At 41.6% G+C, this 24,406-nt stretch overlaps 1 protein-coding gene across 7 annotated transcripts in view; it reads left to right on the top strand.

The window, feature by feature from the left end:
* Positions 1-24,406, top strand: part of LOC133519576 (uncharacterized protein ZK1073.1) — a 101,447-nt gene that overhangs the window by 58,319 nt on the left and 18,722 nt on the right. For 5 of the 7 annotated variants that reach the window (XM_061853591.1, XM_061853595.1, XM_061853593.1 and 2 more), the window contains exons 2-6: positions 15-65; positions 15,334-15,397; positions 17,145-17,262; positions 17,787-17,935; positions 18,637-18,809. In XM_061853591.1, coding sequence (XP_061709575.1) covers positions 15-65; positions 15,334-15,397; positions 17,145-17,262; positions 17,787-17,935; positions 18,637-18,809 — 555 coding nt within the window. The remainder of the gene's footprint in view (positions 1-14; positions 66-15,333; positions 15,398-17,144; positions 17,263-17,786; positions 17,936-18,636; positions 18,810-24,406) is intronic. The other 2 variants (XM_061853594.1, XM_061853592.1) reach the window with 1 other exon arrangement.

Here is a 24,406-nt window from a genome sequence, read left to right as displayed (position 1 = left end):
CTCTATTGTTTCAGAAATATGTCGTCAGTACGGACAGGAGTGGTGATATACATGTTCACGTTCAGGTAAGTTTAAAAAGATACATTTTAGAATTACTACTTTTCACTTTTGTGTTATTTTGGTCTTCTTCTTCTTCTTCTCGTGTCGATGGTTTCGGACTTTCAAACTGTGCTGAGGTCCTGCTCAGACATGCGGGCACGCTGGGCAGGACAGCATGTGTTTCATTCTTTGGGAAGTCGTCCCACATGGGCATTGGGTGTCTGAGCCGGCTCTTTTTTTTTTTTTTTTTTTTTTTTTTTTTATGGTAGAGGAGGCAAACGAGCAGACGGATCACCTGATGGTAAGCGATTACTAGGGCCTAGGGCGCCCCACTTCAGCATGTTTTCCTTGCTGCGACCGACCTGGGAACGCAATCTGTTTAAGGTGTTCCAGGTCGGCCACGGCTGCTTATGCCCAGCCGGAAGCGTTTGAGCGGGGCGGATGTAGTCGTCAGGAGGGGCGCGTGTACTCTCCCATTACTCTCCCATTGGGCAAGTCGGTTCTGTGGTATATTGTATAGGGACCGTGCGCGTTGGAGGGTCTGCCATCTTCTGGCCTGAATCGGAACCATAAACATGCACATTTACACGTCAAGTGTTTTCTTGTGCATAGTAGGTTCTGCCATCTTGTGGGCTACATCGGAACAATAAACATCACATTTACGCTTCGCGCCAAAAATCTGACGGCTCATGTGCTGCCTCCTACAGTTCATGCACGCTCCCTATACAAGGTTTTTTTGGTATCATATATGATGTCAGTTTTCTGTGTGTCGCTGGCGTACAATATGTGTCGCCATTAGCGGTGGAAAGTGCATGTAAAAAAATTTTTTTTCAGTCATCGCCTCCCGATTGATATTGTGTCATATAATAGCTATCTTAAGTATATAAAAAAAAACCGTCAGCCGTTTGTATCGCGGTGGAAAGACCGTCAGCAACATGTAAAAAATACAAGCCTTACCACTTATGTCCTCAAAGTATGCATGGGTAATGTGTAATCCGTTTATTGAAACGCCTGATGGAATGCTACATGCAAAGTTTCATGATTTTGTTACCACTATCATGAAAAGGTAAAACGTTTATTTTTTACATGTTCATGCGATAAGTTGACGTTCTTACAACCGTCTGACGATTTTTTAATTTCCCAATAGCATTGAAACTCTCATCTGACAAAGTATCAAACGGGAGGCGATGACTGTTTTTTTACTGTTTCGATGGCTGCCATTCCTCAACCCACCAACGGAGCGGCAGCTGACGTCCACGAAGACCATACATAGCCGTTAACCACTATACGAGTCATCACCTTGGAGGCGATTGGTTATGGAAATCTATTTCTGGCTCGCGGTCTATTATATACCAAATATAGAAAAGTTGACATTTTCATTCCCCGCCCAAACGAGCAATGGCGGCTAATGGGTGGCTCGCGGCGTCGCGGGACCGATTACGTGCTGTTTCATTATCTTCCAAAACTGCTATGTTACAAGATCTATTTCTCGATCTATTGATCGTTGATCGGGTCGCCACTTTCCCGAATGAAGGTTGAGGGAGGCGATGGCTGAGATACACGTCATACTCGTGAACGGGTGCTGTTTGTGGAGACCGGTCTGTTTAAGCTTACACGGGGTACAGGTTATGTTAAAGTATGTAACTTTACTTTTGAGTGACATTAACGTGAGACACTTCATTCGGTTCTTGTCTGTTTTAATTTTTTTGTCTTTTAATTATTTATATAAGAATTCAAGCCTTGGCGACCCTCTACATCTCTAAGGATAATTTAATATATATTTTTATATTTTATCTCTGACACTTAGAGACTTATACATCTCTAAAGAATTTTAGAATTTTATGGTTTTATTTTTTTATCATAGTTTTTTTTGTGTAATTTGACATTTAGAGACAGTATACATCTCTAATAAAGTATTTATTATTTCATAGATTCGATATTTGTAATTGTTTTTTTTTTTAAATTTATTGTTTGTAAAAATGGACATGTAAAAGTGCCCCTGTGGCCTATTTGCTGAATAAATGTTTGATATTTGATATTTGATATTTTGTATTTATAGCTATACTCTGACAAACAATTATCAGTCAGAAGAACCAGGAAAACTAGGTATACTGCTAGTGTACTTGTACATTATGACGGAGGAAAGAAAGAAGACACATTTAGCGCAATAACATATATTATGGAAAACGTAGACACACACATTTAAAAAAATTGGATGCTAAAACGGTGGTGCTGGTTTTCACTGGGGACCTGAAAAACTATTAGTTGTTGTTCAATCCAAACTACGAGTATGAGTTGTTGTTTCCTTCACAGTACACCTATTTTTTTAATTATTAATGAATTTTTATGTTACTATCTACTCCGAAATCCGACCTTTTTCGATCGCAATAGGAGAAAAAAGTGTGTTACATTTTTTTCCATTATCATCATACAAATTCTATGTAAAATGGTAACGAAAAACTTACTACTTGGCTGGCGCGATGACCCAAAATGAGTCTTGGCCTCCAACACAACAGTCCGCCATTTTGTTCGATCCTCAGCGAATTCACACCAGATTTCGCCGACGCCGAGCTCACGGAGGTCTACCACTCTATCCATCCAACGATATTTACGGACGGCGCGGCGTCCAGTTGGTCGACCTAAGTATGCTATTTTGACTGCTCTTCTGACTTTGACTTGAATTTCCGCGGCCGTACCTAGTACAATACAACTTTAACACATTCGTTGCTAGTGTGAGCTACGCGCTACGAACGTAGCTGAGGGCTTAGGCGGAACATCGCAAATTGCGGGGATCTTTCTCTTTTACTCTCTGTTAAGGCATACCTAAACCGCAGAGAAACTGGCGGCGGCCTGTGACCTTCAGCCTGGCCGCGCCTAGCGACCCGTGCGCTCATCCCCGGCTGCGATGCACCTACGTCACATACATGTTATCGCGTCATGTCACCAGCAGCCAATGAGAGGCATCCATCGCGTATATGTCGTGATCGGCAGCCAATGGTGTAGCGGCTCGTCATCCCTGCGCGCACCAATGAAAACAGAGAATGACACTCACATTTCGATCTCTCACCGAACTACCACGTAGCTTATACGTACTTATTTTTTGCTCCTTTTATATAACGTTAATTGATTCAAAAACCATGTAGAAAAATTCCGAATTATATAATTAATTCGAAGAACCCGCTGCCTTCGTCATTTCTACAACCTGCCATCCACATCAGCGCAAATCCTGGCCATCAGCCCCAACGTATGTCTATACGCGCAGACATAAATTTTGATCCATCGAGACCGGATATCAACCAGCCTTGGATACACGGATTGGATGTGAGAACGCATCGGCAGAGTGCTGTAACGACCTGAGTCATCGGCAGCGGTGAAGATCTTCGGTGAGACGAGCCAGCTTACCTTTCCTACCTTTCCCTTTTACGCTTGCGTCATACCGTGCTTTTCTCAATTCCAGTGCTTGTGCTTTCGTTGTGACCCTATCGCACGTCGTCGAGTCGACCTTCGCAAAAGTCTGCAAGCAGCCCGCATCAGCTTTACCGCTAGCTGCCTTGCTGTGCTCGACCGTGGTGGTGATTGCAACTGTGAGTACTTAACGCCTGCCTTTATTCGATTCGCAAAATGACTGGCAAAGATGATCTTGTGTTTCACGCCGCGTTAGGTCCTAATCAAGAAACGGACTTGGAAAAGATAAAACATTTAAGCCGTAGGCGAGGTTCCGTAAAATGTAGGCTAACTAATTTCAAAAAGTTTGTCAAAACGTTTGAGGGTTTAATTTTGTCCGATACCCAGCGCACAGAGCTTAATTTACGCATGCAGGGAGCTCGGGGTATTTTCGATGATTTTACTGAAATTAATAATCAGCTAGAAATTTTAATTCCCGATAGCGAAATGGACTCACTTTTTCAAGCCAGAGAGGCATTCGAAAGCGAATATTACGCGATTTTGGCTGAAACTCAATGTATGGTGAAATGCTCGGAGAAAGCTAACGAACCTAAAGTGCAAGCTTCGAATAATTTAGCCCAAACAGTTCGGCTCCCCGTCATTTCTTTGCCAACTTTCGACGGATCTTATGAACACTGGTTACAATTCCGTGACACATTTGCGTCCTTAGTGCATAACTCGCAAGAAATAACCAGCATTCAAAAGTTCCATTATTTAAAGTCATCGCTAAAGGGTAATGCGCTTCTTGTTATCGATTCACTTGAGTTTTCGGCAGATAATTACACGATTGCTTGGGAATTGCTATTGAACCGGTATGACAATAGTAGATTGCTAGTGCACAATCACGTAAAGGCCTTATTTTCTATACAGTCGCTTAACAAAGAATCGCCGGCACTGTTAAGAAAGTTATTAGATACAGTTTTAAAGAATTTACGCGCTTTAAAACTGCTCGGTGAGCCCACAGAAAGTTGGGATACACTAATTATTTATTTAGTTGTCTCTAAATTAGATTCCACCACCGAACGTGAGTGGGAGCAATATAAAAGCACTTTATTACCAGTGTCGAACGAAAACAAAGCCGCGCTTAAGGTAGATGATTTGCTTAAATTCATTCGCGACCGCGCCGATATGTTAGAAACCTTATCGGTTACGCACAGCCGGTCTAACACTAATAGCACTTATCCGCAGCATGATGCTAAAAAATCATACACTCATAACGCGCACACGGCTCCAAAGGTTCACTGCAATATTGTTACCGAAAAGTCCGTCGACAAATCTCACTCCAAACAAACACCAAACAAAAAATTATGTTTTATGTGCAACGGTAAACATCCTTTGTACTCGTGTCAAGCATTCATTGATCTAACTTTGCAAGATAAATTAAAGTTAGTTCGCGATAAAAGTTTGTGTGAGAATTGTTTACGAACAGGACATGCATCCAGTGAATGTCGATATGGCCCGTGTAGAAAGTGTAACAAAAAACACAATTCCATAATTCACGAGGACGAGAAGGAAGGTGCCAGTGACAAGCGCTCCGTAGCATTGCTGGCAACAGACAACGCATCAAGGTCGCCCTCCTCCTCCTCCTCGATCACTGATAATAATATCGCACACGCACAACACGTATTGCAGGTATCGAACGCACACATAGACGAAGACGTATACGCGCGATTGTCTTCGAGGCGACCTGTAATGTTAGCAACTGCCCTAGTCGAAATTCCAGATAATTACGGTAATTATCATAAAACGCGAGTGATTCTCGACAATGGGAGCGAAGGTTGTCTAATTACCGAAGCGTTGTGTGACAAATTAAATCCGCAATCGTTACAGTCCACTGAAGAATTAAACGGTATCATGAATTTAGCTACACATAGTTCGCGAGTATGTGAAATCGAAATAAATTCACTTGTTACCAATTTCAAGGCGCGATTACAATGTAGGGTTTTACCGCAATTAACCTCATCATTGCCTACGTTTCCGAGCAAACGTAATCAATTCCGCATTCCAGATAACGTACGTCTGGCAGATCCTAACTTTTATGAAAGTCAACCCGTTGAGTTACTTATAGGAGCTGACCTATTTTGGGAGCTCCTCGAAGGTCAAGTTGAGATAACGCGCTTAACAAACGGGGCATTTTTAGTAAACACTAAGTTAGGATGGATTGTTTCCGGACCTGTTTCCTCTAATACGCGCAACACGAAGCCTATCAATTGTAATTTTACGCAATCTCTTGACATGCCATCATTAGATAATCAATTACGTAGGTTTTGGGAAATAGAGGAGGTGCAGGCAAACAACAAATCGCACGATTCGCGCAGCGAAGAGGAAATTGCATGCGAAGACCATTTTGTCAAAACGACCACCCGTCTCGAGGATGGTAGGTTTTGCGTGCAACTTCCTCTCAAAGAACCTCCCGAATCTCTCGGTGACTCATTCGCGCAAGCAAAAAGACGCTTTATGTCGTTAGAAAAACGTCTCAGTCGCGATCCTACATATAAAGGCATGTACAGCGACTTTATAAAAGAGTATCTCGCGTTAGGTCATATGAAACGAGTATATACCTACGGAACCCCTAACTACTTTCTGGCCCACCATGGAATTTATCGTGAACATGCACAAAAAACACGTCTTAGAGTCGTTTACGACGCTAGCGCCCCCACGACCAGTGGCAAGTCGCTGAACGACATACAACGCGTAGGTGCACCTATTCAAGGCGATTTGATTGCCATATTGCTGAGATTCCGCGAAAATAGGTTTGTTGCATGCGCCGACATAGAAAAACATTATAGACAAGTTTTAATTGACGAATCTCAACGCGACTTACAACTTATTTTATGGCGCGATAATCCCTGCGACGACCTTGACATATATCAACTGAGCACCGTTACATACGGCACGGCGGCCGCTGCCTTCCTCAGTTGCAGGTGTCTCAAACAGTTGGCGCTAGAATGTAATGACCCCGAAGTAGCTAGAACGATTAGAGACGATTTTTACGTAGACGATTTTATCTCTGGATCGTCTACAATTCCCGAATTGCTACGAATTTGTGACGAAACCGCGAAAGTTTTAAGTTCTGGTTGCTTCCCATTACGAAAATGGGTTTTTAACTTCGATTGTACCGATCAACGTTATAATGATGATACATCAAAGGAATTATCATTAGGCGAACACGCGCATAGTAAGACTTTAGGTCTCGGTTGGTACAACAAAAGTGATGAATTGTTCTATCATACGCGACACGAGTCAAATCCTAAACCTGTCACAAAACGCATAATATTATCCACGGCATCACAGGTTTTTGATCCGCTCGGATTATTAAGTCCGATGATAATTATCGCTAAATGTTTATTACAACGGTTGTTTTTATTAAAGGTGGATTGGGACGCAGCGGTTCCCGATGACGTCACGCAAGCCTGGCACCGCTTTTTAAACAATCTAGCTATTTTACCTAGCATTCGCATACCACGTCATGTTATGTGCAATGACCCTATATGTATAGAATTGCATATATTTTCAGACGCAAGCCAATTAGCTTATGGTACTTGCGCCTATGTACGAACGATTGATAATAAATCAACTGTTACCGTCCGGTTGCTATGCTCAAAAAGTAAAGTGGCCCCAATTTCGCCTCCGTTGAGTACGCCTCGATTGGAGATGTCCGCGTGTTTATTGGGCGCTAAATTATATAATAAAATAAAAGAATCGTTCCGCGCAAAATTCAACCGAGTAATATTTTATACCGATTCAACAATTGCGTTAAGTTGGCTCCGAATGCAGCCTAATTTACTAAAACCTTTCGTACAAAATAGGGTTGCAGAAATCCACGAAATAACGAAAGAACATTCGTGGCATCACGTTAGCGGCAAGTGCAACCCGGCCGATTTGGTTTCTAGGGGAGTACAGTTGGACGCACTTCGCACCTCCAGTCTCTGGTGGACCGGTCCCGACTTCCTTCATGACATTAATTATAATGCTCAGAGTGTCGATCCGTCATTGTTGCTAGACGAGTCCCAGATACCCGAACGTAAAACTAATCCTATGACTAGTCTGGTATGCAACGACAATAACAACAATAACCTATTTACATTCGACAGGTTTTCTCAGTTCAACCGTATGCAACGCGCGGCCGCATATGTGCTTCGCTTCATTCATAACGCGCGCAATAAAGATGCACGTCGAACCGGTGCGCTCACTGTAGATGAACTGAGGGAATCTGAAATAATACTCTCGCGCTTATCGCAATTGGAGTCATTATCGGATGTTCACAATGCATTGACAAAGAACAAATGTATCGCAAAGGGTTTCTTAGCCAAATTAAATTTGTTCATTGACAATAACAAGTTAATTAGAGTCGGAGGACGGCTTACAAATTCTTCTAGGTTTGATTACGATAAGAAACACCCGATATTACTTTCTAGTAAGCACCATTTTACTGTTTTATTGTTCCGATATGAACACAAAAGATTATTGCACGCAGGACCGCAGCATATATTGTTCTCGCTTCGCGAGGCCTGGTGGCCTGTAAGCGGTAGGAATTTAGCTAGGAAAGTGGTACACAGCTGTGTTGTTTGCGTTCGTTTTAAGGGTAAAACGCTAACTCCTATTATGGGTAATTTACCTTCAGAGCGATTAGAACCCGGGTTCGCGTTTGTCAATTGCGCTGTGGACTACGGGGGTCCATTCTACATTTTAAACCGCAAAGGTCGGGGAGCCACAACTGTTAAGGCGTATTTATGTATATTTATATGCTTTGCTACACGCGCAGTTCATTTAGAGTTGGTTACCGATCTCTCTTCAGATGCTTACCTACTGGCGTTGAAAAGGTTCATTTCGCGTCGTGGTAAACCTTCAAAAATATATTCAGATAACGGACGGAACTTTGTAGGTCTTATGAATGATTTTGCAAAGTTTTTAAAATCATGTTCAGGCGAAATAAAAGAATACGCGAATTCGCATAAAATTGAATTTATTATGACACCACCTTATGCTAGTCATTTTGCTGGTCTGGTTGAGGCTGGTGTTAAGAGTTGCAAGCATCACTTGCGACGCGTGATAGGTGATGTTAAGCTAACTTACGAACAGTTTAGCACGATTTTGACTCAATGCGAAGCTATCCTGAATTCCAGGCCTTTGAGTCCTTTGTCCTCAGACCCGCAAGACTACACCCCTTTAACCCCTGCTCACTTCCTCGTTGGACGTCCGCTGACAGCTCCTGCGTGCGCTGACCTCAACGACGCTCCCGTACACCGTCTGACACGATACCAGCGAGTGGAGCAAATGCGACAACATTTCTGGGCCAGGTGGTCGAAGGAGTTCATATCCGAGCTGCAGGTCAGAACAAAGTGGACGAGGAATATGGACGACCTCAAGGTGGACACTCTCGTCTTGATCAAGGAGGACCATGCTCCGCCCCTCAAATGGAGCTTAGGGCGAATCACCAAGACTTTCCCGGGTAAAGACGGCGTCTCCCGAGTGGCCGATATCCGCACATCCCGCGGCACTGTACGTCGAGCCTTTTCGAAGATCTGCCCGCTACCTACGCATGATGACTAACTTCACCGTCTCATTGGAAGTTGACTCTTCCAAGGCCGGGAGCTTATGTTAAGGCATACCTAAACCGCAGAGAAACTGGCGGCGGCCTGTGACCTTCAGCCTGGCCGCGCCTAGCGACCCGTGCGCTCATCCCCGGCTGCGATGCACCTACGTCACATACATGTTATCGCGTCATGTCACCAGCAGCCAATGAGAGGCATCCATCGCGTATATGTCGTGATCGGCAGCCAATGGTGTAGCGGCTCGTCATCCCTGCGCGCACCAATGAAAACAGAGAATGACACTCACATTTCGATCTCTCACCGAACTACCACGTAGCTTATACGTACTTATTTTTTGCTCCTTTTATATAACGTTAATTGATTCAAAAACCATGTAGAAAAATTCCGAATTATATAATTAATTCGAAGAACCCGCTGCCTTCGTCATTTCTACAACCTGCCATCCACATCAGCGCAAATCCTGGCCATCAGCCCCAACGTATGTCTATACGCGCAGACACTCTCACTAAGACATAATTAGAGTGACAGAGAAAAAATCCCGCAATTGAAGAACTTCGATTTTCGCGGTTATAGCCCTTATAACACGGTTTTTAGGATTCCGTAGCCAAATGGCAAAACAACGGAACCCTTATAGATTCGTCATGTCCGTCTGTCTGTCCGATTATGTCATAGCCACTTTTTTTCCGAAATTATAAGAACTTTACTATTCAAACTTGGTAATTAGATGTATTCTATGAACCGCATTAAGATTTTTACACAAAAATAGAAAAAAACAATAAATTTTGGGGGTTCCCCATACTTAGAACTGAAACTACAAAAAAAATTCGAATATCATTTTTTCCTAAGGTGAATAGTTTGCGCGAGAGACACTTCCAAAGTGGTAAAATATGTGTCCCCCCCCCGTAACTTCTAAAATAAGAGAATTATTAAACTAAAAAAAATTATATGATGTACATTACCATGCAAACTTCCACCGAAAATTGGTTTGAACGAGATCTAGTAAGTAGTTTTTTTTATACGTCATAAAATTTAAAAAAAAATTTTTTCATCAAACCCATACGTGTGGGGTATCTATGGATAGGTCTTCAAAAATGATATTGAGGTTTCTAATAAAAAAAAATCCTAAAGCGAAAAGTTTGCGCGAGAGACACTTCCAAAGTAGTAAAATGTGTCCCCCCCCCCCTGTAACTTCTAAAATAACAGAATGATAAAACTAAAAAAATATATGATATACATTACCATGCAAACTTCCACCGGAAATTGGTTTGAACGAGATCTAGTAAGTAGTTTTTTTTGATACGTCATAAATGGTACGGAACCCTTCATGGGCGAGTCCGACTCGCACTTGGCCGCTTTTTTCCATTTGTATCTAAAGCGCCTACGATTAGAGACGCTTGCCAGTTCAATTCAGTCGACATTTTTATATTGCCACCTTGATGGTTGGCCTAAAAAAACAATCATTTTATATCTTTCAACTTTCAAAATGCATATCGTTCAAACGTATGCACCTGGATGAAACCAGTTGCATCCAGAGAACGTCGATAGAAGAGCCATAAATAATAATTCCACTCGGCTGGAGGCGGCCGGCATTACAGTTATGGTCGTTCTATATAATTCTCGACCAATTCTGTTTCGGTATCATGTGAATTAGTTTGAAAGTTTAGGACTGTGGGCGTTAGTTTACATATGCCCTCAGATATATTCAAGCGGACAAAGTGCTCAAAAATATCTGCACATACCTTTACAAATTAGATTACAAGGTAAGTTATTTTTGGCATTTGTTTTTAGCACCTTGGTCGTTCCCATATAATTTCTGATGGTAACTGTACAGTTGTCCAGTCAAAAGATTTAATTTGTGACCCATTTCGGATCTTGTCACAGGGACAATAGCATGAGGTCTCTGGTGACTTTCATGTTATCTGTCACTCTGACAAGTTACGAAATGGGTCACAAATTAAACGTTGACTGTACTACACCCATCCGCTAAATTTTTCATGAGCATTAAATGAATGAATGAAATTTAATCCAGAAAATTATTTCCATATACATTATACATTTACACATAATTACATTACATAAAGAATTAAATTAAAATAAAATTAAATCAAATTGAATAACATCGTAAAATTTAAATAACATTTAATTAATCCATGAAGTGCCCAAGCAATTTTGCTGCTCGCTGTATACCGTGGGCCGTCGAATAAATCTACAGATATTAATTTAATACGAGGATTATAATGGAAAGACAAAAACTACATGCTATTGTACACCGGGTTACAGGCGCCTAAAAAAAGTTAATAGCAAATGCTGTGTCTCATGAAATATTTCCTCTGCGTTAAGCACACAATGTACTCGTTTATACAAAAAGACAAAATGTTTTTCCACTTCTAAATTTTTTTACATATTATTGTCACAATGAAAAACTAGGTTTATAGGCTTTCGTTTTTTTCAAAATTTGTAATCAATTTATTTTAAAAGCGAAACTTATAAACCTAGAATATATTATGCTGAAGCGATCGACATCAAAATCAAAGATTTTGTTAGTGGAAACCGTTCTCTCCCGAAATGGAATTTCATAGAAAAAGTACCGTTATTTCGTTAGGATCGCAATGGTATTCTTTCCTTTAGGTCCTGTTTCACAGTGTCCAAGTAAAGTATTGGTAAGTATTATAAAATAAATTAACTGTCTGATAAAACTTGCAAAACTTAGCACTTTATCTACCAGTTAAGCTTAATTGAAGATTGTGAAACGCCATCGATGACTTTATTCGCCAGTGGCAAGTAGCTTATTCAGGACTTGGACTTAGACATAGTAAAAGTAAAACAGGCCCTTAACATAAGGGCGGTCTACCAGAGCGCAGCTCATTCCGAGATGTTATCACCAATTTGTTACCTACTCTTGTAACAGTTTGGAATTACCTATTACTACTCTTACTACTATACTCTAGAAATAATCTCTAAGTGTGCAAGGAAAAATCGACTAATGGAAACGATTAATCTTACTGCCAAATAGAGATGGAGATAAATATAATTTATTCATCAAGTAGGCATATTAGAATGCGCTTATGAACCTCAAATAAAGCTACGCCGGCTCTAACCCTACACCTCTGACCCTGGTCACCTGGTTAATTTAAATAATTGTAAAATATATTTCCTCATGCTGCCGAACAGGGAATTATTCCTAGACATTCCCAGGTACGTTTGTAGACTTGTTAACACATTGACTTGATAAACACGCTAGATTATTTCACCTAGTTATTTAGTTTGGCAAAAAATGTACACCACTGAGGCTATGTTTTCTTATATAATTATGTATTTTCTGATGTACTTGCCTATCTCATAATTATTTTATAGTTTATGCCTAGTTGTAAATAAAACAGAATAACACACGATTTAGCTCTCTGTCAAGTGAATATTGTAGGATTAGTATCTACCAGAGACTGTCATATTGAATATCTTTTACAGTGAGACTAACCCCGAAATGGCAAATAAGAATATAATAGAAAAATAATTATTTGGCGTGAAAACATACATTAGGACAACAAAGTAAATAATCACACGTACACCAAATAGGATGCCGCTCAGCATAAGCCGTGTCTGCTAGACGCAGAACCGGTTTTCTTGGGCACCCAAAATTAAAACTAAAACTTAAAACTAAAACAGATACAAAACAGAAGCAGAACAGAATAGCAACAGAACATGCGTAAGAAGGAAAGAGAGAGAGAGATTTTATATACGTAAAACTTGTTGGGTTAGGAGTAAATACTTTTTAAGGTTGTTGTACTTAAAAGAAGTATTTGCTATTTCTGATTGGTGGCGGTAAATTGTTCCAACATTTCGCTGCAGCATATCGAAAGCTGCCACGGACAGCGGACGTACTGTACTGCGTGCCGTTAAGTCTGAGGGCACCACGTCCATGACCCTTCGAAAACTTAAAAGATTAAAATAAAAAGACCTTCTAGGTGGCCAGAGGATATAAAAAACATGGTACTTATTCTCGTCAGCCTAAATATGGGAAAAACCCAATTTTATACACGATTTCGGGCTTAGTCCCAAAAACACCCTGTATTGGAAGGCTAAACTACATACATTTTACGAATATATGTGTATAGTGTGTAATTTAGCTGTACCTATATCCTTTATCGCATGTATAGTGACGGGAAGCCATCAATTTGGCCTCACGACAAAATTGCTTGGAAAAACGATCGCCGTAAATACCGTAGTAGCTTAGTTTGAATAAGGAATTTAGGAGGAACCTGTAACTAATAGGAGAATCAATATCGTATTCTGATTAGGAAAATGTAGCAGGATAATAGGATTAGGTAACTAGTTAGGTACAGTCACCAGTAGATACATCGGCGTGGCGTAGATGCCCAAAAATATGTGAACACGCACTCTAACGCCCTGACAATAGAGGCGTGTTCAGATATTTGTGAGCACCTTGGCCGCTCCGATATATCTGATGGCGACTGTACTTGTTTTACAAAGGGGAAAAGTTGTTGTGGTATCCTCATGCTTATTATTGATACCTGAAGCGAAATATTCCAAAATTGAACCATGAGCGTAGTGTGGTTAAAAAAGTGAATCTTGAGCGTTGCGAGGGTTTCAAGGCACGAGGGTCAAACAAGCTTTTCTACCAAAAACGCAAAATTTTTCATCACGCCAACACAAGGAAAATACTACTTAACATTACCAATCAAATCTGAATGGGGGCTATTAAATATTTATCATTCAAATTCTAATAGTCTATTCTACTAATGACTATCAAACGTCAAATCAAACTTTAATCAAACGAAATGTACTTTTTTTATACTACGTCGGTGGCAAACAAGCATACGGCCCGCCTGATGGTAAGCAGTCTCCGTAGCCCATGTACGCCTGCAACTCCAGAGGAGTTACATGCGCGTTGCCGACCCGCCCTAAACCCGCCCCCCCTAATTGGTCTCTGGCAATCTACGTACTTAGGTAGATAGGTATTTATTATTGACTACCTCCTACTTTGTTGTTGGGCTTATTTTAAAAATAGCTGTAAAGTGTATTAGCTTAAAACAGTGAAATGTAATTATCTTAAGATAAAGTAATACATAATGTAAATCGATTAATTGAACTTGTTCGACTAGTAAATATGTTAATATTTATAAATAAAAATGAATGAATGAGTCAACAAGAGGAACCAATTCTAAATTAGCATTAACTTTGCCACGCTTGTGGATAAAATGCAATTTCTCGTCAGTAAAGAACAAAGACAGCCTTTATGAGCCAGTGTGGTGCAATGTTTTTGTTGTACAAACAAATTTTTTGGACCCGGGTCCTTAAACTACGTCCAAAAGAGAGGTATGGGCAATGTGAATGTCATCTCGCCTTCTGTGGTAGGGCACAGCACAGCAGATGTCATTCCAGATCTAGAGCAGAGCCCAACTGGGGAAGTACCTCCACCTTACAGAAAACCGCAGCCAAATAACACTTGACCCCCTATAGTGTTGTGTTCCTGCCGGTGAGTAAGGTTGCCAGAGCTCAACGAGGGGGGTGGGGTTAGGGTCGGCAACGCGCATGTAACTCCTCTGGAGTTGCAGGTGTACATAGGCTACGGAGACTGCTTACCATCAGGCAGGCCGTATGCTTGTTTGCCACCGACGTAGTATAAAAAAAAAAAAATTTAATTTTGATGAATTCGGAACTCCCACATACTTAATAATTTAACACGCCAAAAAAATATGAAACTTCGATTATTTTCATACTATTTTACGTTCTCCTGCTGCTTATAAGAAGAATTATATTTTTCACCACACCAACTGGTAAAGGCCCTCTTGATTGTTCAAAAACTAATGAGAAAGTTGTATTTTATCCACATGTGGGCAAAGTAATCAGATACAAATTTTGAGTTGTTTCCTTATGCTAGCTAGTATAATTGACTTTTAAATGATGATTTTGAATGATGATTTTGAATGATGATTTTGCATGATAATTTTATTATTACATTCATTTGGATTTGATTTAACTTGAATATTTTGGTATTTTATAGTTAATAGTTTCTTCGCGTTGGTGTGGTGAAAAAATTTGTGTTTCACTCGGAGGCCAAGTTTGTTTAACACTCGTGCCTTGAAACCCTCGCAACGCTCAAGATTCCATTTCTCGAATCACTCGCTATGCTCGTGGTTCAATTTTGGAATCTTTCGCTTGCTCGGGTATCAATAGCACGAGCGGTTAAACATCAACTTTGCCCCCTTGTAAAACGAATAACTTTCTATTACTATTAAAATTACTGATTTTAATGAGCTATTTTGCACGTTTCCAGGGTGACTTGAGTCAGCAGGACAAGCGATGCGTGTTCCTCACGGTCCACGATCTTGGAACAAACCGTAAGTATCCACAAACGTTTAGTTGTTTCCCCAACTTCCAAAATTTGCTCTTCAATTCAAGTAATTAAAAATTGCTCATGATTTTTGGTGGCTGATAGTCGGGGAAATAAAAAAAATCCTCGGAAGTTTTCGGAAAATACGAAAGGTTCAGGAGTTCGAGATACAATCCAAAAGTCGTGGGTAAGGTTTGCACGACGGATCTAAAATGTATGGGAAGTTGGGAAGATCCGCGGATCTGGATTCAGATCCGGTTAATTTCATACATTTTGGATCCGGATTGCAAATCCTAGTCGTGGGTCTAAACTCGAATCTTTTTTTTTTTTAATTTATTGAGAAACAAACAGTCTTAAAATAAACATCTGAGAAACTTAGCTAAAAGCTATGCATTGATTTCGTTATAGACCTATAGTTTCCTAATTTTAAATTTTTCGATGTACAATTGAAAAATAATAATAGTGTAAACTAAACTTATAGCATACATAACAAAAGCGTAAATGTATATAAAATATATATATATATGTAGAGAACTGAGAAAATACTTAAATCACAGGTACCTATTATCAGGTTGCTGCAACTTTTCACCGTTATTTTAGAAAAGAATATACTGCACTTTTAAAGAGGCCTAATGAATTGCAAAACAAATCTGCGTCCATACATTTTTCATTGTACTGCCTACATGCGCGCCCTATATATGAATGCTGTGCGTATTTCGTTCTGCTGTTAGATATGCTAAATAATGCCTTACTGCGACAACTACGTTCATTTCTACGGGGGACACGGAAACCAATTTTATGTAATAAGTCGCTAATCTAATCTTGGCTAATACCAAGTATTAATGAGAATTTCGGAACTTGTATACGGAATATCATTTTGATATTTACCATTTTTGAAGGAAATCATACGAGTCAATCTACATAGGTCCATGAAGTTCCTGAGTAATGTTTTGACTTTAACGGTACCTATTAGTCACATTGAACTAATAAATAGGTAGGAAAGGTTTGTTAGGTTGCTGCAGATGCCCAAAGAGTAAACTGCCCTAAAATCGGAGCCTCGCGACTTAGGGAACGCGACAGTAATGATTATCACGATTCACGGTAATCACGATATGCTTAGAAAATTCATTCAGGCAGAGATTATTATAATTGTACACCCATTTGTATTTTGGACAGAGTTAGAAGATAGATAGAGGTACAATCTAATAATTTAACGACCGGTTTGGCCTAGTGGGTAGTGACCCTGCCTACGAAGCTGGTCCCGGGTTCAAATCCTGGTAAGGGCATGTGTTCGTGTGATGAGCATGGATATTTTGTTCCTGAGTCATGGGTGTTTTCTATGTATTTAAGTATTTATATATTATATATATCGTTGTCTAAGTACACTCAACACAAGCCTTATTGAGCTTACCGTGGGACTTAGTCAATTTGTGTAATAATGTCCTATAATATTTATTTATTTATTTAAGACAAATCTGTGACTGGTTATGAAGTCACAATTTCGTCTCAGCGATTTTATCTACCTTAAATCTCTAAAGGCACAGTTCGGATTCAGAATAGACCATTTGCATACTTCTGTAGTGTTGCAGCACGACATTTAATTACTGCTGACGTTACTTATGCAAATGTCAGGATTTTTTATATTTGTGGCCGCAAAGTAATGCCGCGCTGCAATATTCTCAGTACCTAACGCCGTTTAAGTCTGAATCCAAACGGTACCTTCAATGGTTTAATTTAATTTGGGAATATTCCAGACTCGTCCATGGTGGACTTCGTGGGCATGCCGGCCATGACGGAGATAAAAGAACGCTCCTGTTTCATACACGTGGACGTCCCGGGACACGAGGAGAACTCGCCCGACCTGCCCGACTCGTGAGTTCAACCTTATCATTTCATACTTAGAGTTCAAAATCGAGTGCTACTCGCCTGGTCTTCGTGAGCATGCCTGCCATGATCGAGATAAAATAACGCTCCTGTTTCATATACGTGGACGTTCCAGGACATGAGGAGAACATAAGGCCGGCGCCCCACTGCAGCGCACGCGATGTACACGACCCACGTTCCTATACAAAATTTCGTGGGCTTGCCCACGGTTTGTATTAAAACGTGGGCCGTGGATGTAGCGTGCGCAGCAGTGGGGCGCCGGCCTAAAGATCCACGGCTAGCTGTTCAGTAAAAACTGTGCTAAATATTACATTAAGAAAGAAGCCACAGTTTTCAGATACCATTTTCTTTCTTAAATCTACCTACCCAGTATAAAAATTTTAATTATACCAAGTTTATGATTGGGAATGTATTCCTAGAAAGCAACTTGCGACTATCTTGCTTCTAATTTTGATTTATTTTTCAGTTGACTTGAACTTTCAAATCACTAATGTTTTCTATGTCTTCCACAGCTACCAGTTCCCTCCCCTTCAAACGCTAGGCGAGGACCTGATCACAGTCCTGGACTTCCTCCACGTCCGCTACGCTGTGGGCCTCGGCGAAGGCGCCGGGGCCAACGTGCTCGCTCGCTGCGGCCTCGCACACCCCCGCCGGCTCTTAGGTACAGTTACTAGTTCCCCTTCCTAGGTGATTGTTCTTTCTCTACGGCTCTTAGATACTTTCAATAAGAGGTTATTTCTAGAAATGCAAAGAAGGATAGATTTGGCCGTATACGAAAATTTCTGACGCGCTCTCGGCCGAAAAGCGAATATTGGACAAAACTTGGGTTCATTTTGAGTCACTTAACTACTGCATTTTACATTTTAAGATTTAACTTTTGTTGCTCAGCACGATCATAAATATGTATCATAGCCTATCATTTTTTGCAATTAACAAATGGCCCTAGTGAAAAAGGGTGCACGTTTCGGGCAGTTTAGGTGTAAAAGGGCATAAATGATGCCTCACACTAGACCGGGCCGTGCTCGGGCCGATGCGTGTGACACGTCACTTTTCCATAGAAAACGAAGCGCCGGAAGCTCCGGCCCGGCCCCGGCCCGGTCTAGTGTGAGTCATCATTAAGTGTTACGTGGAACTTACACCCGTTTACACCTGCGCTGCCTTGTACCCTTATTCACTAGGGCCACAAATGTTAAAAAAAGTACTTTATTCATAACAGAATAAGTACTTACTTTGCTTAGCGGTCCTCAGGTTCCCATAAGCCGCGGTAAAAAGCGAGGACAATAACGCTTGGAAGGAGAACTTTGCTTAGTTCAGAGCTACATAAAATTATTCCCAAATATTTACTTGTACTTGTCTATCCAGGCCTCATTCTCGTCAACTGCACGGCCTCGACCTCCTCGGTCGCTGACGCATTCAGATCCCGTTTCTCCCGCTGGAAAGGGACGGACATATCACAGTCAGAGGAGGACTTCCTCATCTACCACAAGTTCGGACACGTGAGTTTAGAGAGTGAGCTGTATGACTATCGCTACAAGGTACTTTTTTTCTTGTTTTCTGCTAACGCTACTAATAATGGGAAGCGGATGTAGGGTAAATAGGATATTAGTAAACGTTGCTTTATTATATCTGTCGGCGGCCGATCGTAAGTTCAGGCAGATCGTGAAATTCCTAGGCATACCGTGAAACATAAAAATCTTTGTCTCGTTCCCTGAGTTGACGAAACCCCGCTAGGCGGGGCTTCTATTTCTGGACAGTTTGCTCTTCGGGCATCTGATGCGACCTAACCCAACCTATCCTACCTATATATTCGTTTAATGCGACTACCGTCAAAACTTTACACAGGAACATAACTATCTGTATCAGCCTGATCTTACGATCGTCCCTCCGACATATTTAACGCGAAATAAAGACAGTAAAATAATTCCATGAGTAGTCTGTTTGTGAATTACAGAATAAATATGTATGTAATCAAAAGAAATAGACACATCCACATAACTTTTCTGTATTGTGCGTAACGGGTTAGACTAAGTAAACTAGTGGCGCTGTAAGCTGTATACCCACGTTAAGTTTAGAAAATGTAAAAGTGAAAAATACTTACTTTGTCGAGTCGTTATCACAGTGAACTCGCAATGGGCTTAAGCGCCATAAACACTATTGGCGCTTAAGTCCTTTATGCCAAATTCCACATTTTGAAAATTTTCCAAAATCGACAAAAAAAAAAATTAATCATAAAATCTGGTCACAAAATTTCACGAGAATCGGTTAAGAATTGCGACCTAGTAGCGTCAGCGAAGGTAAAATAAGTATATTGCTATGATTGCTATTTGCTAGGGTACTATTTCTCTGATGGGTGGTATAAAAAAACTTAGGGCATTTACTACTACTACTAGGGAGAGACAGGATAAACGAGAAATAGGCCCGAGTAGTAGTGTAGTCTAAAACACCTTTCATGCCTTCAACAAAGGAGCATACTAAAGTCCGGCAACGCACATGCAACCCCTCTGGTGTTGCAGGTGTCCATGGGCGACTGTAATTGCTTACCATCAGGTATATCATTAAAAAAAAACGTTTATTCACGTTTCATGCCTTATAAATATTTACAATATACTTCTGCCAAACCACAGAGTGGTTTGTTGGCAGACGAAGCTCCTATAATATGCAAGCTAGGTAGTCTATATGTTACTTATATTTTTATCTATTTAAGCCCTTACCGCATGCGCAGCCCTATATGGCAGTTATAATATTCAATTCTATTGATAAAAATGCTAAGACTCAAAATTTTAACAAAATACAAGGTGGCCAAAAAATATGCAAATATATAATATGTAAATATATGTAAATATTTGCATTCCCGTTGCCAGGGAGGTTTTGGGCTTATACTGAGCAACGTTTACTATGGGACCAATCCCCAAATCGTGAATATTTTTTCTGGCTATTTCATACATTTTAGCTGGTCCATTTTCTATGGGAGGGCAAGACCTTTTTTCGCGATTTCGTGATTGGTCCCATACTAAAAGTTGCTCAGTATAAGCCCAAAACCTCCCTGGCAACGGGAATGCACATATTTTTTGGCCACCTTGTATATACTTACAATAGCCAAATCAAATAATAAATATTATAGGATACTTTTACACAAATTGACTAAGCCCCACGGAAAGCTCAAGAAGGCTTGTGTTGCGGGCACTTAGACAACGATATATATACTATATAAATACTTAAAAACATATTAGAAAACAACCATGACTCAGGAACAAATATCTGTGCTCATCACACAAATAAATGCCTTTACCGGGATTCGAACCCAGAACCGTCGGCTTCATAGGCAGGGTCAAATTACATGAAAATACAAAAATGCTTTTACCTGACTTTTTATTTTTTCTTCTACTCATAGTGGCCTGGCTTCATTGATTTAGTATATTTAATGCATTGTAGATTAGATTCTGATTTTTGCTATTAGTCGCTTTATCTATTAGTTAGATACTAACTTACTAACCAAATGCATTGTTTTTCATTGTTTGCATCGTATATTTATCTACAGTGACCCAAACATACGTTGACAAATTTTTTTACTGCGGCATACCCACTGTTAGTAAATTTAACTAAAACGTCTGCGTTGCGCTTGTGAGTCAAAGTTAAAGGAGAATAGTTTTAAAATAACGTGTATTTATTGTTTCAGTTAAATGTTAGTAGTTTTAATTTTGAATTTCATCTTGTGAAAAAAAGTGTAAGTCAAAATTATTTTCGGTGTCTTGTTTTTTGTCTCCAAGAAATGTGACGGAGTGGAGCTTTTTGTATGGTGTGAAAACTTCTTAATTTTCCTCAAAAGAGAAATAATCTACAGAAAGACATGCAATAGCCATTGACTTATATATTTAAGAACGGGCCTTAAGAGCAATGAGGATAGGGCCAGTACAGCGGTGTCACGCACACGAATTCGAGCCAATCGCGCAGTCTCACGCCATAACGCGATTGGTTGATGAGTTCGCATCAAGCGCGCGATTGGTCGCAACTAGATGCGTTAGACTGCACGATTGGATCGAATTCGTGAGTGACACCACTGAACTAGCACCATTATTAGTGTCCGTAAGGCTCGTCCTTAGGTATATGCCAATGGCAATAGCACTCAACTTTTATTTATTTGATAAAAGACAAAAATAGAAGTGTGACAGAGTAGTCAGAAACAAGAAAACAAAAAAATTTGTCCCATGTATGAAAAATATCCCTAAAAATATTTGTCTACTTATTTTTGGGCCACCGTGTACTTTTACTATACTCTGTATCTTTACATATTTAAATAAAAGTAAACAAACAATTTGTAAATTTTCGGGTAGTTATAACATTCATCAACAAAAAAGTCAGAAAAAGAGCAAGTAAATACAGCGGATTGCACCTCCTCTCACTAAAAGTGCACCTCTCAAACATTCGAGGTCTGCACTCCAATCTCGCTGCGGTCCATCACCATCTTGAGACTGATAAGCCCCACCTGCTCTGCCTAACCGAGACCCAAATCAGGTGCCCTACCGATGCGGCGTATCTACATTACCCAGGGTATACCCTGGAGCACACTTTTGTACCCCGCGCTGGGGTATGTATATACGCCCGCGACAACATCTGCTGTCGTCGCCTTCGCAACCTTGAGACGTCCAACTTCTCTACCTTGTGGCTGCTGGTGGATATGGGCGTGCAGCAAATTGTATACGCTTTAATTTATCGATCGCACAGTGGTGACTTGGAGACAACCAAGCTTTTTCAACACCTCACTGAGGCGGCGGAAGTTGCACAGCAACGATACCCGCGTGCACAGTTGGTTTTTCTGGGGGACTTCAATGCCCACCATGAGGAGTGGTTATGCCCATACCAGTTTACTGACCATGCTGGGAGAGAGGCCCGCAAGTTTGCACTATCGCTCGATCTCACCCAACTAGTCGACCAGCCAACTCGTATTCCGGACGTTGCTGGCCATACACCCAATTGCTTGGACCTTCTGCTGACAACAGATCCAGACGGGTACAATGTATCTGTGTCATCCCCCTTGGGAACCTCTGACCACTGTCTGGTGAAATCTGTGTCGTTCCTTTCCCCGCAGGATCGTAATTCAAGGGGCTCACGCCGAGTGTGGCGATACAAGTCAGCAGACGAGGATGAGATGCGGCACTTCTTTGCATCATATCCTTGGCAGCAAACCTGTTTCATCAGTGATGATCCGTCGATCTGTGCAAATGCTGTCACCGATGTGTTGCGTCTGGGCATGGAATACTATATTCCTTACTCAGACGTAGCAACCGGTGGCACAGCTCGTCCATGGTTCAACGCCGAGTGTGACCGGGCAGAAGCCCTAAAGCACGCGGCCTATTTATCGTGGGCTGATGCTCGTAGTCGTAAAGATCCGGATGTACATGCAAAGAAACAGTCGTTCAACAGAGCAGCTAAGTCTTGCAAGAAGGTTATACGGAAAGCTCGATTTCTTCACGTACGTCGTGTTGGCGCCAAGCTAGCCTCTTACCCGTCAGGGAGTAAGGCTTTTTGGTCGCTGGCAAAGTCGGTGGAGTCGAATTTCTGTCGCCCCTCTTTACCTCCATTGCTGAGGCCGGATGGATCACTGGCACATACAGCTAAAGAAAAGGCAAACTTGTTTGCCTCTCTATTTGCTGAAAATTCGCGTCTGGATGCTGGCGCCGCTAAGCCTCCCTCCATACCTTCCTTAGGTGCTTCAATGGCCGAAGTAAAAATACATCAAAAGGAGGTATTGAAAGCACTACACTGTCTGGACGTGAACAAAGCTAGTGGGCCGGACGGAGTTCCAGCGATTGTGTTGAAGACTTGTGCGCCTGAGTTGTCTCCAGTACTAACACGCCTGTATCGTCTTTCCCTGAGATCGGGCCAAGTCCCCGAGTCTTGGAAGCTTGCAAACGTACAGCCTGTACCTAAGAAAGGTAGTCGTGCTGACCCGTCTAATTATCGGCCTATCGCGATCACCTCCATACTCTGCAAGATTATGGAGCGTGTACTGAACACCAAGCTCCTGGCATATCTCGAAGGTAACGATCTCCTCAGTGATCGGCAATACGGTTTTCGCCGGAACCGGTCAACTGGGGACCTTCTGATTTATGCCACCCACCTATGGGGCGAGGCCATCGAGAGACAGGGTGAGGCTATCGCCGTGTCCCTTGATATTTCCAAGGCCTTTGACAGAGTCTGGCACGACAGCCTAATAAGTAAGCTCTCCACGTATGGGATCTCGTCTGGCCTGCGCTCCTGGATCACTGACTTCCTGAGGGACCGATCTATTCGAGTAGTCCTAGACGGATGCTCGTCTGATCTTTTGGCTATTAATGCCGGGGTACCTCAGGGCTCAGTCCTCTCCGCAACCCTTTTTCTGCTGCACATCAACGATCTGCTCAAGCCCGGCATCTTTGGGTACGCAGATGACAGCGCAGTTACGGAGAGATACCTCTCTGACGCGAGGGCCAGTGAAGGTGACACCAAGATCCTCAGGGAGACCATGGTGGAACGTTTGAATCTGTCCTTGAACGCCGTGGCCGAATGGGGCGAGGCCAACTTGGTCGGATTCAACGCCACCAAAACACAGGCGTGTCTTTTCACCGCAAAACGGAGCCAGTTCACCTTGGCTCCCACTTTCCGAAATGTGTCCCTTCCCGTGACTAACACTTTAGAGCTTCTTGGTCTAAGTTTAAAATCGAACTTAAACTTCGGGTTGACTATTGAGTCCAGGACTAAAACTGCTGCCAAAAAACTTGGTGTCCTATTTAAGGTGAGGCGGTATTTCACGCCGAAACAGCTTCTCTCCCTATACCAAGCACAGGTCCGCTCGAGCATGGAATACTGCTGCCACCTATGGGACGGTTCCGCCAAATATCAGCTGGCGGCCCTGGACTCGATAGAGCGCCGGGCTCATAGACTTTTTGGCGATGACCCATCTATCAAGTCAAAATTACAGAGCCTTGAGCATCGCCGTCGAGTCGCTAGCCTATCGGTGTTCTATCGGATACATTTCGGGGAGTGTGCACAGGAACTGCACGATCTGATCCCACCTTCCCCTTTCCATCATCGGACGTCCAGGCGTGGGGAGCGAATGCACCCGTTCGTGGTACACATTCCATTTGTTCGCACT

This window comes from Cydia pomonella, chromosome 7 (assembly GCF_033807575.1).
Source record: "Cydia pomonella isolate Wapato2018A chromosome 7, ilCydPomo1, whole genome shotgun sequence".
NCBI classification, from domain to species: domain Eukaryota; kingdom Metazoa; phylum Arthropoda; class Insecta; order Lepidoptera; family Tortricidae; genus Cydia; species Cydia pomonella.
Note: the sequence above shows the minus strand (reverse complement) of the source record. Positions and strands in the feature narration are given on the sequence as shown.